Below are 16,456 nucleotides of genomic sequence, written 5' to 3'. Positions count from 1 at the left end.
AGGCAATGCCTTGCTCTTGTCTTGCAGCAACATTACTCCTTCTCAAAGCTACTCTCAAACATTCAAGATGTGGGATACGTGTAGTGCTGTCTAAGAGTCAGCAGCAAAGGTGGGGCCATCCCCTTACATATTCTTACTTGTGTTCAAGTTTCTTTTGTTTTGCCAGCAACCCAGTTTTTATTATTTTTGCCAGTTCCTCCAGTGGACTTATGGTCATAGTGACTTCACTGCCTTGCAGTGCGGGGATATCAAGATCTCAGCTCCTACACTACTGCGTCCCCAATGACTGGACGGTTCTCCATTCACAGCAGCTTCACTCTTGACCCCATCATTTCAGCAAGACATCCCCTTAGTCCCATTTTCAGAACACTTCATGTAGGTTCTTTTTGTGTTTCTTCTTCCTTCTACTTTACAGTTCATTAGATATGTCTGGGTGATTTTCACCAGTGTAAAGATCACTGTCCTTTTAATGTGGATGCCAGGTTTGCATCGATTGATTTATTGATGTTTGACGTGCATAGATGTCCTTTATAGCTCAGCTCTTCTCTTACTGAATCTGCCTACAGTTAGTACACCGCTCACTATTAGGGAACATTCATATCATGCGTTGTCAGTTTGCCCATGAGCTCCTGTTTACACAGAATTCACAGTGCATCCAAGTATCACAAGAAGGGCGGGAGGGTGGGAGGAACAGAGGGAGGGAGGATGGATTTGGGAATGAGGTCCAGCACCATAGCTCCAGCTCCAATGACTGACAGTAAAATCACTGGATGTAGTGAGGTGAACAAGGAGGTGACTGGTCCAGGAACAGATTTTCAGCTTCTTTGACTTCCGGAGAAATCAATGGATGTAATGAAGCAAGCCCGGAGGCGAAAGAGTCCAGGTTAAGAACTAACTCGCATCTTGGAGGTTTGCAGGTATCCTGTTTCTACCTTCTTACCAGGGTATGGTGAGCCTATGATGAAGCATGCCACGTTACGTGGGTGAGGCATCTGGTATCTAAAGCCTAGGGTGATAAGAAACACAAAGCTGTTCTGTATCCTTTTGTGCCCCATGCTCATTGGATTTGCGTTTGTTGACTTCTGCAGAGCGTGTGGAGCGCACAGCTCCCTCCTTATCTCCTGTTGTGATTTCAAGAGAGGTCAAGGGCTATAGCTTCAGCTTCATTGACTGATTGTGAAATCAATGGGTGTAATGAGACGAGAGGGGAGGTGGGTGAGCTCACAGTCTGTAGCTCCAGCTCCCCTGACTGATAGTGAAATCAAACTTTGATACCTCCTTTTATACAGAACACGCGTTGACTATAGAGATGATCTCAGATGGCATCAAAGAAGAGTCCGTGACCTATCCCACGGGTGATCGGAAACCCGAGGAAGTTAAAAGCTTTCTCAGCCCTGAAGGTGAGTCATCTTTTTCTGTTTGAATCAAAATAAGTAGGGCCCCCTGTTTTCTGTTTTTACTGATTTTTATAGATTCAGACAGAAAGCATTGTGTTTCATGTCTGTATTTATTTTTCAAAGTGGAAAAATACAGATTATTTGACTTTGTTTGATTGACTCTCCATGCAGAGATTAATGACTTTCAGACTAATAGCTGTACACATTGACAGCGTGGGAAGTTACGAAGCTCAATGAGATTTTCTTAAATTATTGCATATCTCAACATTTATTTGTGCTATTATGCTAACTATTCAATGTGGTTTTATTATGGTATTATTTTTGGCTGTGTAATGTGCTAAAACCTGACAGGCATCAAAGTATGAGTGCTCGTTTATCGTTAAATAAATGCAGAAATATACGAGTTATCACCTCATCTGTTCACAAAACACAAAATAAGGATGAATACCAGTGAGATAGCCAAAAACTAAATATGGATAAATGCAGACTGAAATGTTAAAAAAAATTAATACCATAAAACTGGGACCCTAAAAATAATATGGAGTCGATCAGATGAACCAAAGGGATCAATGACACTAGACCTCCGCCTGCGTGTTGGAAATGGGCATCAAGCGATCATTCTGTTATGTTCACTCAAAGTCACATGACCTCAGTGATCGTTTACTTCATATTTGGAACATTCTAGAACATTTCCGAACCTACAGAGGAACAAAATATATAAGACATTAGCAGGCTAAATTAAACCCTCCGTACTGCTCCCAGAGCTCAGAGATCTCCTTTAATATTTTACAGATTATGCACAATCTCCGATAGTGGTTGGTCAACAGAGGGTTAAAAATAACTTGATGTGTTGTGTTACCATTTTTGTCCTGATAACCCAATTATAAAGCTCTGAAATGATCAGGTTTGTGTAGTGTAATGCATTCTTCTATAAGGCGTCCTTGCAGAATGTCGCTGTATGTGGGATTAAGTTTAAAGGTCATTAAAAAGTTCAGGAATCTGACACATAATTGGACCTCCTTCCCACCTCTGGGTTCTGGCCATCATCCTTAGACAGTTAATAGTCTCTGATTATCTCCTGCAGCTCAAACGCCTGGAATAACCCATTTGACCCCACACCCATCCTAGCTACATGTATCTCCCCATCCCCGACTTCATTTCTGCATAGGATTTTCTTTGAGAGATTTAGCGTCTGAGTAGTGGTAGTGTCATAGAGTTTACACACTTAGGGCCAGATGTGCTAAAATGCAATTTTGCATTTCCTAAACAGGGACTTCATAGAAATCGCTATTTAGGAAATGCAAAATGCTATGTACAGAGATACCGAAAGTAGGAAAGTACAAAGTAGGAATCGCTATTAGGAAATTACAAATGAGGAATCCCATTGCATTTGTGTCAATGGGCCAGTTTTGCATTTCCCAAATAGTGATTTCCTATTAGGAAATCGCCATTTGGGAAATGAAAACCAAGGCTGGCAATGGGCAAAAGCCCCCTCTTGGTGCACCCCAAAATAGTTGTGCACATGCATAGCACACATATGCCCAAGGGACATGTGTGTGCTCTTTTGCAATTTAAAAAAAACATTTTCAGGTGCTTTATTTAAATTGCACATGGTTACCATCGACTTCAAGTCAATGATAATTGCATTTACGAAATGCTTTGTACATCAGAATAGGAATCGGAATCACAAAAGGGTAATTCCTATTTGTGACTTCAGAAGTCCTTTGTACATCAGAAAAGGCTGTTTTGCATTTCTTAACAGCCTGAAATACCACGTTGGACCATTAGGAAATGCAAAAGGGCTTTTTACATCTAGCCTTTAGCCTTACGGTACTCCTAGTATCCAGGAATAGAGTTTAAAGAGATGCTGTCTTGGTATTTCTGCAGTTAGTGGGTTTAAATGGATGTCGTCATGGTGCTTCTGATGTGTTGGGGTGGAATTTATTTCTGCAGGAATGTGATTTACACAGATAGGGTCATGGAACCCCAACAGCGATGGGGTTTACAGCAGTGGCATCAGGCTGCTAATGCCATGCTCTGACGGTGGTACAGCTATGGCATCATTGCACCTCCGCTGTGAATGGGTTGAGTTTAAAGAGATAGACTCATGGCACTCCTGCTGCGATGGGACGTAGGTTGTAGAGATGTGATCCTGCTACTTCTGAAGTGATTGGGTTTACAGAGATAGCGTCATGGAGTTAATCCATATATTTTCAACATAATTACTTTAGAACTAATTGATCACATATTTTACATATCTGGTTGAGTTTCAGTTAGAATTACACAACTCTGCTATAAAGAAATTAAGGCATGTTGGGCCTGATTTAGAACTCAGTGGGCGGGTTACTCCGTCACAGCGGTGTCAGATATCCTGTCCGCCGAAACCTAAACCCCGTTATCTTCTATGGGATTTAGATTTCGGCAGACGGGATATCCATTATCCTTGTGACGGAGTAACCCATCTGACGAGTTCTAAATCAGGACCTTTGTATCCGTGAAAGGATTATTGTTTCCCATGGCCGGGAATAAAACTACGTAACAATCAGTGAAAAGCAGTATTGAATCAAACCCAATGTGGAATACAGTGTATTCACGGATACAGTGTATCACACTGTGAAATGTAAGAGTTTTATATCTTCCAGAATTTCCTTCTCTCCTGTTCGTGCCTGAAGTGAAGCTCTTTGATCTGGCTTATGGAGAAGGAATAGAAGGTGACGACAGCGACAGCCCAGGTAAATGACCGATGCACCAGCATTGATACACGACTTGGCCTGGACATTGATTGTCCACATTCTAGTCATGCCTTCAGTGGGATATTATGCTCACGGACCACAGTGAGATTCTTTAACAAATTTGCTCACTAAGGGTCAGATGTAGCAAAAAAATATTTTGCGACTTGCAAATTGCGAGTCATAGCGACTCGTAATTTGCAACTCGCAAAATATTATGCAGAAAGGTGTCTCAGACACCTTCTGCGACTCGCTACGGGGTCGCAAAGACCCACCTCATGAATATTAATGAGGTGGGTCGCAGTTTGCGACCCCATAGCGAGTCAATGCACTCACAGGGATGGTGGCCTGCTGGAGACAGCAGACCGCCATGTCTGTGACTGCTTTTAAATAAAGCAGTTTTTTTTTGTTTTTTTTTTGCAGCCCGTTTTCCTTAAAGGAAAACGAGCTGCAAAATGAAAAACTTCCGAAACCATTTGGTTTCGTTTTTTTCAGAGTAGGCAGTGGTCCATAGGACCACTGCCTGCTCTGAAAAAATATTTTTGGGGACATTCACAAAGGGGAAGGGGTCCCATGGGCACCCCTTCCCATTTGCGAATGTGTTACCATCCACTTCAAGTGGATGGTAACTCCGAGTTGGTTTGCGACCGCATTCGCTGTCACAAACCAACTCAGCATGGCGATGCGGTCGCAAATAGGAGGGGAACGCCCCTTCCTATTTGCGAGTCGCAGCCTCAAATTGCAAGTCGGTACCGACTCGCAATTTGAGGTTGTGCATCGCGTTAAGCCTTTTGCGCGTCGCAAACTGCGTTTTTTCACAGTTTGCGACGCGCAAAAGGCTTCCTACATCTGGCCCTAAATTAGTAATGAGTCAAAACTAATTTAGAATACAGTAACCACATTATTCCTGTCTGAAATGTAACTATTTTACCTCTTCCAGGATTTCTTTCCCTCCCGGAGCCTGAGATGACATTTGTGAATACTGTTGATGGAGACGGAAAAGGAGAGGGGCACACTAGTGTCACTGCAGGTACATTGCAGATCTCACATTTTTTTCACAAATTAGGTTGGGTAGTGAGTGTCCTGTCCCATTGCTGATGCTTCAGAGTCCCCATATCACTAGCATTGGGCAGAGACTGACCCCCTTCTAGTAATCCCAGCACACCACTGGAGCTCGCAGGTCGCAGTGATGTTCTTTTACAAACTTGTGAAAGCAGATCATGCCTTCTCTCTGTCCCTGTTATGTTTTCCTTTGTTCTTGTTATTCTTACTCTGTCTTACTTTAACTAGTTTATGACACATTTTCGCAGGATTGGAAAAGGAGGTGGAAGCTTGTTCCGTGGGCCAGCACTGCACTAAAATGAAAGGTGGTGTCAATAATCTTAAAGGTGAGTAAGCAGCTTTCACCAGAAAAAGAAATGTTAGTAACCTCCTCTAATGCAGTATTACAGTAGTATTTCTTATAATTGTATTTATATAGCGCTTACTATCTCTGATAAGGTGGTGAAGCTCTTTTTGGCGAGTAGCCAAATGATCCAAAGGCTTAGTGGTGGATTCGTATATGTAAATATAAGTTGTTAATTTGAGCGGTGGACATGTGAGTCTGTTAGTTTGAATGAAGTAGGGATAGAGTAGGGAAGTGTGTAGATAGTGTTATTTGGGAGTTCATATTAGTTAGATGAGGTTTGGAATGAGTCAAAAGAGGGACAGAGGAAGGAAGAGTCTAGAAAGAGTTATTATTAGGGAGATCATTGTAGTAAAATGAGGTTTGCAATGAGTCAGAGCAGGGATACAGGAGGGAAGAGTCTAGGAAGTATTATTTTGGAGATCATAGTATTAAAATGAGGTTTGGGGTGAGTCAAGGAGGGATAGAGGAGGGAACAGTCTAGAAAGGGTTATATGAGAGGTCATAGTAGTAGAATGTAGTTTGGAATCAGAGAGTGGAGGTGGAGGAAATATTGAGAGAGGTGCAGGATGAGACAGGGTAGTGCACTGGAGAGAGCTGAAGGCCTTTTTTTCTTTCTTTCTACATGCAGTAGGAGTGAAGTAATAAATATATTGATACGTAACTACATAGAAAGGGTATACATTTATAAGGAAAATAATAAAGAGATATAAAATTGTATTGCTTAAATTTCCATATGTGCAAGTATGGATAGATAGTGTGAAATGCAGACTTTCAAGCGTTTCTGTACATGAAAGCTAATTTATTTGTGTATTTTTATACTTTTTTCTTTTTTTATATATTTATTTTAATGTGTTCCTCAATATTTCAGTAGTGAAACATTTATAGATTAAATTGTTATAATCATAAATAGAGACCCATAAGCATCTAATCAAATAACGTTTATGAAAACTATGCAGTGACCTTTATACACATTTAACAGAAACTAATGTATATTTATATATTTTTTATATATATATATTTTTTTCAACCATAAGTAATATATACATTTGTTAAGCATGCATAAAGAGTATCTATATTTTAAACCATAACCAGTATACATATCTGTACAAAGAAATTCTCATATCTAAATACATACATAGACTCAAATTATACATATTTACATACACAGGATTATGCTGTACATTTGTGTTTGAGTGTGGTGGTCATGTAGGAAACAGCTAAATCGTGAGTAGTCTTCTAAAGATAAGATAGTTCTCTTTGAGCCTTATGTTTGGGGGTAATGAATTCCATAGTTTGATTGCTTGAACAGAGAAAGGTGTACCATCCATGTTTTTTTGTGTGTGCTGGAGTTTTGGGGCAAGGTGCCAATCTGTAGCTGAGATTCCTTTATTGTATGTATTTGGTGATTTTATTTCTGATAAAAAGTGGCCCTGTTCCATGAATTGCTTTGTGGGTGATACAAAGCAGTTTAAAGGTGGATCTTCTGGCAACTGGTAACCAATGTAAGGCCCTCAAGGTAGTGGAGATGTGGCCTTGTGACTTTACATGTAGGAGTAGTCTGGCAGTTCTGAATCCGTTGTACTTTTTTTCAAAGTTGATGAAGATGATTCGTGGTAGGGGCTATTGGCATAATAAAGTTTAGACAGTACAAGAGAGATAGTAGCTTGGACTTTGTGTGGAAATCCATGGTGGAGATGCTGCACAATTTGTTACAGTAATGAGGCTTGATCTTGCTAACCTGTTTACTTGGGCATTCATTGATAACTTGGAGTCCAAGGTAATTCCAAGGTTTCTTACTTCCTTAGATACTTTAGGAGGTGGTCCTAGATCATCAGGCCAGGAGTAGAGTGGGTCATAATTTTTGCAGTCGCCGCATGTAAATATTTCAGTTTTGGAAGCATTCGATTTGATGCGGCTCCATGTCATCCACTGATCGAAGGCTCTGAGGCAACTGAAGATTTTTGAGTTTTCAATGTCTTTGTGGCATTCTAGTTTAAGAAGTATTTCTGTGTCATCTACATAGCATAACATGTGAACAGAAATTCTTTGATCGTTGCCGGCATTGACTTCACGTAGATTTTGAAAAGCAAGGGGGGGTGATAGAGGCTTGAGAGACCCCTGCTTTTGTGAAGCACGACAAGGATGAGAAAGGGGGAGTAAGGATGATATTTGGCCAGTTTGAAGGTATGATGTGACCAGGTTGAGAGCAGTCCCCTCTATTCCAGCTTTGTAGAGTATTTGCATTACATTAGTGTCATGGTTAACAGTGTCGAAGGCAGCTGAAAAGTCCAAGGGCAGTGGAACAGTGACTTTGTTCCGGTCTGCTGTGTTTTTAAGGTCATCCTAGAAGGCGATGAGGGCATATTCTGTGCCTCTTCCTGGGTGGAATACAGTTTGGAAGTCGGAAAGAATGGAGTTATCGGCAGTGAATTGTGACATCTGGGTGAATGCTGCTCTTTCTATCAGTTTGCCCAGGAAAGGTCCATTTGTAGTCGGTCTGTAGTTGTTTGAGTCATGGAGGTCCAGGTATGTTTTTTTTAATGGGCATATGTATGCCTTTTTTAAGTTTTCTGGAAAGATTCCTGTACTTACAGAATTATTGATGTTTTTCTTATTGGTGTGGCAGCACAGGTAGTTAAAAGAATATTCCTGAAGATTTGTGGTGGACGAGGGTCCGAAGGGCAGCTGGTAGCATGCTTGCTTTGACCAGACGTAGAAATTCGCTCTGTGATAGTTGTTTGAAGGAGTGCAGAGGCTGGGTTGGCTTACTGTTGGAGGGGATTTTTGGGAAGGAGTTGGTGCTGGTGGTTTTCCTTTGTTTTAAATAGGAGTCTACAATGTCTGCTTTGGTTGTGTAATGATTTGCCAGTTTGTTAGTAAATTCTTGAATCATAGGATGAGTTCCTGCTCTGCACTTAGGCTTGTGAAATTCATAAAGAATTTTATAAAATTCTTTATATGTACATTTAGCATTTTGAATTCTGACTGAATAGTACCTTTTTAGGTTTTTTGATTGTTGGCTTGTATATTTTGTTACGTTTGTTTAGGTGACGTTTGTCTTGATCACTACTGGTTTTGAGCAAGGTGCTTTCCAGCTTTATAATTTGTTGTTTGATCTTTTTTAGTTCTGTATCCTCCAAGTTGCTCTTTTTTTCTGTCCTGCTTTGTTGTTCTTAGTGATGTTAGAACATCAAACTCTTCCTGGAGCCACTCATAAAGTTTTTGAACTGAATTCATTGTGTCTAGATCTGTGTTGGACGTTAGTTGTTTCCAACTATTCACAATTGAGTTTGTGCCATGGTCGATAGGTGGATGCATGTATGATGGCCTCAGGTATGTTGATTTGCGGTGTTTTGAGTTGGAAAACTACCAGATGGTGGTCTGACCATGTGACTGGAGTAATCATTTAAAAGATAAATAGTGCTGGGTTTTCAAAATGACATCTAGGAAGTGTCCAGTGATGTGTGTGGGTTTGTGGACAATTTGATACAGGTTCAGCGTATCTAGGCCAGTGAAGATAGTTCTTGCATGCAGCATATTGGGTTTGTCAGACCATATGACTGGGTCACCAGAGTGGCGTAGGTTGGTGTGTAGTGTCATAAGAAGGTCACCAAAGTGGCGTAGGTTGGTGTGTAGTGTCATAAGAAGGTCACCAAAGTGGCATAGGTTGGTGGTGTAGTGTCATAAGGTCACCAAAGTGGCGTAGGTTGGTGGTGTAGTGTCATAAGAAGGTCACCAAAGTGGCGTAGGTTGGTGTGTAGTGTCATAAGAAGGTCACCAAAGTGGCGTAGGTTGGTGGTGTAGTGTCATAAGAAGGTCACCAAAGTGTCGTAGGTTGGTGTGTAGTGTCATAAGAAGGTCACCAGAGTGGCGTAGATTGGTGTGTAGTGTCATAAGAAGGTCACCAAAGTGGCGTAGGTTGGTGGTGTAGTGTCATAAGATTTGAAACTGTGTCTAGAACTGTGTCTGGGAATGTTGGATTGCTTGGTGATGGTCTGTAAAGAAGGAGGAAGTTACAGGGGGAAATTGCCATAGGTTTGCATCTGGTCATGAGAGCCTCATAATCTTGTATGGAAATATCGTCAGCTTTGGTGAGATTTATTGTTGTCTTGAATATAACAGCTCTTTGGCCTCTGTGATTTTGCAAGACAGATGGATAGCCTGAAGGTACGGCTTTATGCAACACTGGAGCTGTGTCCTCTCCCAACCCTGATACAGTAATGAAGTGTGAGTCAGGTTGCATGTCAGTACGTAGAAAGTAGAAGTGGTGCTTGTGTTTCGAGCAGGATCTAGCATTTATTAGGAGGCAGTCTAGGGATTGTGTTTTGGTGGTGCTGTGACTTTGTTCGCTAGAGGAGTGAGTAGTACCCTTTGAACTTGTAGCAAGTGTATTATTAGTGTTGGTATTAACTATATGAAGATAGCTATAATGTTGTCTGTCTGCATCGTAATCCTCGTGTAGCATCTTTAAAAGGCATTTTGTTGGGTCTGCGTATGTAGGTGGTGCGGATGGTGGTTGAGAGTGAGTTGGTGTGCTGTGTTGTTTTTTAGAGTAGCTTTGTTGTGTAATAGATGTGAAGAGCGGAATGTTGTTTATTTTGTTTTCGTCTGTTTAGGGTGGAAGGTGTATGGGCTAGGGGTGGTGGTGGTGGTGGTGTAGCTTCTGGGTCTTGTTTTAAGGATCTAAACTGTGCAATGGATGAGAGGCCGAACATGTCTGGTGCCAGACATTGGTGTAATCTAGATAACACTGCTGCTTGGATCAAGAGTTTACAGTAGCAGTAGTCAGCTCTGAGCTGATATTTCTCAGAGCATCAAGAGTTAAGTTTCCAGATGTAATGTCTGCTTATATTTGAGGAAGAATGTGGGCTGGGAGGAAAAAAGGACTCCAGATTGCGAGCAGCCATGACAAGAGCAGGTTAAAAGAACTAGGCCATGAGAACAGTTCAAGAAAGGAGAGGTGGTCAGGTCTCTGTTCATCAGCTGAGTCTCAGTTTTACCGTTGCTGAAATAGAATCCACTTACATATACACTTAACAAACTTCATTTGGTTCGAGAAAAAAAGATAAACGCTTGGACATCAAAATATTGAAGTTAAAAATCCCATTAGTCTGTGAACACTTTTACAAGAAATAAATATACATAAAATACCATGTATATATAAACAATATGTTAAAACCTGAGTAAAACATTAAACATTAAGATTAAAATTATAGGTCTACCTTGAAAGCCTGTCCTGCCTAATCAAAGTACATTGTGCTTCTGGAAAGTACTGCTGAACGGAGAAAGAAGCTGACACACTCACAGGCCTCTGCATCGCTAAGTTGCTGCAGATAATGACAGGATCATTGCAGTGTCTAAGGTTCCTTAACTTTAAATAGTGGGCCAAGTACCGCTTAGTGTTGATCTTCTAAAAATCACAAAAAATTAGAAACTGCAGCATTGATTGACTCGAGGACTCATCACAAGGACAAACCATACCTTCTAAGATTCTTTGGAACCCAAGCGGGCAAAAAGCAAGTACTTAATTGTGCCAGCTCTCAATCTGATCAAAAGTGAACGCGTCCACTGACTTCTAGTAGGCCATAAGTATCTGCTGGATGAAATGTCCAGGGATAATTTCATATAACTTGCCACTGATGGTGTCAAACGTTCAGCCTTCTCCCTTCCTACTTGGAACTAAGCTAACACTGCAGCTTGTACCATTTTACTATCCTTTGCAAGACCGGATGTAGTGTTGGTGAAAACGTGAGACAGGCTAATTTTGCTGAGCAACATTTTAACGTACGCCAACCCGGGAATCGTGGAGCCCTTATCCCATGATAGACAGTCGGTTATAATGTCTCTAGTTAATGCTACCTCCTCTTTCTTCCTCACCGACAGACGCAACAAGCGGGGTCTGATGCATATACAGTCACTTAGATAACCAACACCAAGTTCCCGATGGCAAACAAAATGGGTTGAGGGGGGGATGGCCAGTATTTTCCTAAGAAACAATTCTCTTCACTCTGCAATGTCCTGTGATCTTTTAGTCCCGTACCCCGCCCCGGGTGTAGCTAGTGACATAGACCCACAGCAACGGCAGAAGTTCTCTCCAACCAAACGGGCAGGCAGTACTATGGAGGGAACCTATACCTCTGGCCAGTTTTGCCATCCATGTTGCCACATGTGGTGCCCAGAAAGCTGGGGAACTAAAAAATACCCCAAGATACGGGACGGTGCCTGTGCTCATTATACACTGGCTACCTAGTCACTGATCTAGCGTGTTAAGAGCTGCAAGTCATAGTAAATGATTTTGTATAATTTGTCGTCAAATCTAGGGCAGCCATAAACTTGATGAATGAATGCACTAACGTATGCAAGGCTTTAAGAGTCCATGCAATGAGTACAGCATCATCCTCGTACAATAAAGCAGGCAACGACACACCATTAATCTTAGGATCATCAGTAGTACTTGTGATTAACTCGAGGACCAATTTATTGAGGTAGAGAATGAACAACAATGGGGCAAGAACGCACCCTTGTCGGACGCCTCGTTTAACTTGGATTTCCTTCGATACTTCCCCATTTTGTCCAAACCTAAACCTCGCCTTCGAGTTGGTGTGCAACAAAATTAACAAATGCACCTGGGTCAGATCAAGCCCCATCTCGGAGAGCACCCTCCACGGCTTTGTCCGCTCACACAGTCGAAGGCCATTGAGAGATCCATGAAGGCCAAGTAAATAGGTGACTTCTTGGCTACCACGTATTTCTCAATGCGCAGAGTTAAATTGTTTGACTGTGCCAATTCCGGAACAAAACCCATACTGACAACCATTTAAAATGTCATTGTCTTGGACCCATTCTAATATTCATATTCTATTGTAAAGCAGTGTACCTAAAATTTTAGCTGGAATGTCAGTTAACGATATAGGGCGATAGCAATGTGGCTTAGAGCGGTCACCTTTATTAAAAATAGGAACTATCATCGAGCTGAATCAAGAAAGAGGGCTTGTCTGGGGGCTTAGATTATTAAAAATATTTTCTAATATGGGTGCCCAGAGATCAGTTTTGCCTTTAATTAGAACAATTGGAACACCATCTGGGCCTGGTGCTTTGCCCCTTTTACTCAGCTTTATGGCAATAACAACTTCTTGCACCAAGGTCTGAAATGATGATTCGGGGGGGGGGGGAGAACACTAGAAACTGTGCTCCAGAAACATTTACTATAGTTTTAACTGAGGAAATGTGTTTGAAAGTGTTTGGACTAACCATGAGGAAGAGTTGTAGTGTTCTCTTCTGAACGTGAAGCGAATGGATAGTGTAGCATATAATCCATTTAGTTGCATCCACCTTTAGGAGCTGTAAGAGAACTGCGATAACCTGGAGTTATTTTTGTTATTAATGCTGAGCTCATCCAGAAGTTGGAAGTCGTCAAAGTATGTTTCATAGCACAGGCCCCTATTTGTAATCAGATGCCCTACACTACAAACCCGAGACTTCAGTTTGGCAAATGTATCTGCTTGCTTAGTACCTGCCCCTGATTCCTCTCACTTTCATGTTCCAGTACTGTCACTGCTCATGCTGCTATAATTGTTAAAGTACAAATTCCATTTATTGACCAGTATTACCAGCGCGGCTTCGGAAGCAGTTGTTTGTGTCTAGCTTTGTGTGTAACATAGTAGGGTGTATGTTAGTTGGTTATGGAGCGGAGACTTCAAGTAGGGATTACTGTTGCAGCGTTGGGATTGCTTTAGTGCCTCCTTCCTCTACCTGTGACTGTGAAATCATTGGATTTAAGGAGACAAATGGGGAGTCGACCGAGGTAAAGGGCCATAGTCCAGTGACTGGCTGTGAAAATCAATGTATGTAATGAAGCTTGCGAGGAGGTGACGGCGTACGATGCCGAGAGGTTCGGCTCAAATGATTGCAAACATGAGTGGGTGTAATAAAACGAGCAGTGAGGTGACGGAAGTCCAGGTCCAGAGATTCAGGTCCAGCAAGCTATGGTGAAATTAATCTTTGATGTTTCCTTTATTTCAGAAAAAGAGTTCATTATAGAGATGATATCAGATGGCATTAAAGAAGAAGAAGAGGTCTATCCTGTGGCTGATCAGGACTCTGAAGAAGTTAAAAACATTCACAGCCCTGGAGGTGTGTCATCTTTTTCTGCTTGAAATGAAAAAATCAGGGAATCGATCACAGGAATCAAAGGGATCAATCACACTAGGCCTCCGGCTGCGTGTTGGAATTAGCCATCCCATGGTCTCAGGAGAAATGATATGGTAGTTTCTCAGCATCTTATCTGATAGGCACTGTTAGTTCTGTGGAACAAACATTGCTGGACTGTACATTCAGGTTTCTAGGTAGTGTACAGTTATTCTCTGGCCACACACATGTATTTAGCTGACCTCCAAGCAGTGGGTTATTTGACAACCCATTGTTCAGAATTGGCTCTGAAGCCTACAATGCTTTTGCCATCATAGTTTGAAAATAGTGCTTTAGCATGTACGGTTTAGCCCTTTTCCCCCACGTGTTTAAGGAGCCAAGGTGGGTGTAAATGAATAAGTTTCAACCAGTGCTTAATTTGTAAATAAAAAGGTGCTAGTGCCCAAAGCCCTCCTCTTAAACATGCGGCTGCTGCAATTAAATGTGTGAACATGGAATACTGAGGCGGCGTAATCCTGAAGCCATCTCGGGCCTCTTCAATTCATGTAAAGCCACTCCCTGCCCCTTCTGCTCACTCTTGCAGCTTTCTACTTTCTCCCTTTGTAACGCTTTTTCGTTTTTCCCTTCATCCTTCTTTCCCATATGTGTTTTTTGCTCGCAGCACATGCTTGAGGCCAAAGAATGAGCCCCGGCTCTCAAAAATAAATGCAGGTGCTCAGCACCGGAAACAACAAGCACAAATTAAGCACTGCTTTCAACAGATATGGCTTCCATTCTCGGAATATAAGAGCAGCCCTGTGTCTGGGCAAGTAACAAAAACTTATTTGCCAGATGCGGGCAATAGACACACATGTCCTGGACATAGTTAGATCGGACACATTCTGACCATTGCAGGCATGATCCTTGTATATGATGTGGGAAGATTCACATGCAAAGAGTAAAGTTTGGGGGTGACCTCTGGCGATAATAATTTTGATATCTTATTTCATCGTCTGTGTAACGCTGATCACTACTAGGCAAGTTCGATGGCAGATACATTATGCATTATATCCTACACATAAAAGAAGTCTATAACATGTGTACAAAATTAGTTATAAAGTAATTTAAAAAGTTGTTCAGTGGCACTGACCTGTCCCCATCCCAACACACTATAGAGGTCTCACTCTTCCTGTGGAATACCACCTGGTCAAATCTGGTTTGTTTTCTGGTCTGTTCATCCGGGTGTCTCTGCTGCAGCACATTCTGACAGTGTGATGGTCACTAATAGTTTGTGGGTTTAGTGAATTGGACCCTGATTTAGAGTTTGACAGCTTGTCCTTGACACTTAATACCACTTGTTACACGCATATACTTTTCTTTGTTTTTCACAATACAGATGTCTGCCTGGTAAGAAAGATTAAAAGGGCAGTTAATGAGGCAAAGACAAAGAAATTACTTTTGGTAACTATCTTTCTGATGTGTATTCTATTTCTCTCTCTCCCGGGATCTCCATTGATTTTAATGGAGATTCCTTTGAGATTACAGGATTACTCTGAGATTACAGGGTTACAGGTAAGAAACCATTCCTTTCTCCTGCCATTGAATATCCACGGGGCCAGACTCAATCCTGAAATTCCCAATAGTTCTCCTGCAGCATTAGGTGGCATTGGCTCCCTCTCATCCTTGTTTACTGCATCAATGTGACCTTGTTGGAGCCATCCTGGTGCTCTGACGTCCATTTCTTCAGCCTTTATAGGCAGAGATGAGACAAGTGCAAAACAACAGTGAATATGAAGCGCAATATATTTATATGAGAATGCTATTTTTCAGATAATCATAACCAGCGGGGAAGTGGGCAGACTCTTTGAGGAATGTACAGATAGATAAAGTATCCACCAGAAAGATTGTTACCAGAGGCAAGCAACCTTTTCTTCTGATGAATACTTCTACCTGTAGATTTCTCCCTAACAGTGGGCCTGAAGGAATGGTCAGATTATATAATATTGGAGCACAAAATGAGCATCCCTTCTCAATTCTGAATCCAAAGCAATAATCCACCTCTGGACCGCCTTGCCTTCCTTGCTGCCTGTATAGCCAACAACGAGTAGATGATCCAGCCTGAACTCCTTTATTCTGTAGATGTAATAACTGCCGGCCTTCTATGGGTCCAGCCTGTATATCCTCTTGTCCTCTTTGGTGGGGTCAGCGAACAATGTGGGAAGTGTAATTTGATGCCCTGCATGGAATTGAGTAACCGCCTTAGACAGAAAAGCTGCTTATGTCCAGAGAACTAATTTGGTTTGTTAGAAACAAGTCGGACACACATGGGGGCATTCTGAGTCTGGCAGTCTTGAGACCGCCAGACTCGGCATGGCCATCGGACCGCGCGGTAGTGGCGGTCCAATCCGCCACATTCCGACCTCAGCTGATCCGCTGCGGTCAAACCGCCGACACCGCCAGGCTGCAGTCAGCCTCCAGCCTGGCGGTCCCGGCGGTTGTAATCCAGATTATGAGTTCCTTTCCCCCAGTCTTTCCATGGCGGTTTACACCGCCGTGGAAAAGCTGGTGGAATGGAGGTGCCCGGGCCCCCTGGGTGACCCTGCAATGCCCATGCACTTTCACGCATTTCACTGCCCGAATTACGGGCACTGAAATGCGTGATGGGTGCTGCTGCACCACCACATTGGTGCCGACTCGATTCCAAGCCGTTGTCAATGGTAAGGCCCTCTTCACCGCAGGGCCGGCAGACGGAAACGCTGTTTCCGCCTGCCAGCCCTGCTGTGAACTTGGAATAG

The 16,456-nt window shown here is 42.2% G+C and overlaps 1 protein-coding gene across 1 annotated transcript in view; it reads left to right on the top strand.

Moving 5' to 3' along the window:
* Positions 1-16,456, top strand: part of LOC138248872 (zinc finger protein interacting with ribonucleoprotein K-like) — a 53,856-nt gene that overhangs the window by 32,093 nt on the left and 5,307 nt on the right. Inside the window, exons 5-9 of the mRNA XM_069202839.1 lie at positions 1,290-1,400; positions 4,040-4,129; positions 5,067-5,156; positions 5,437-5,514; positions 13,557-13,667. Coding sequence (XP_069058940.1) covers positions 1,290-1,400; positions 4,040-4,129; positions 5,067-5,156; positions 5,437-5,514; positions 13,557-13,667 — 480 coding nt within the window. The remainder of the gene's footprint in view (positions 1-1,289; positions 1,401-4,039; positions 4,130-5,066; positions 5,157-5,436; positions 5,515-13,556; positions 13,668-16,456) is intronic.

The sequence above is a fragment of the Pleurodeles waltl genome, chromosome 8, assembly GCF_031143425.1.
Source record: "Pleurodeles waltl isolate 20211129_DDA chromosome 8, aPleWal1.hap1.20221129, whole genome shotgun sequence".
NCBI classification, from domain to species: Eukaryota; Metazoa; Chordata; class Amphibia; order Caudata; family Salamandridae; genus Pleurodeles; species Pleurodeles waltl.
Note: the sequence above shows the minus strand (reverse complement) of the source record. Positions and strands in the feature narration are given on the sequence as shown.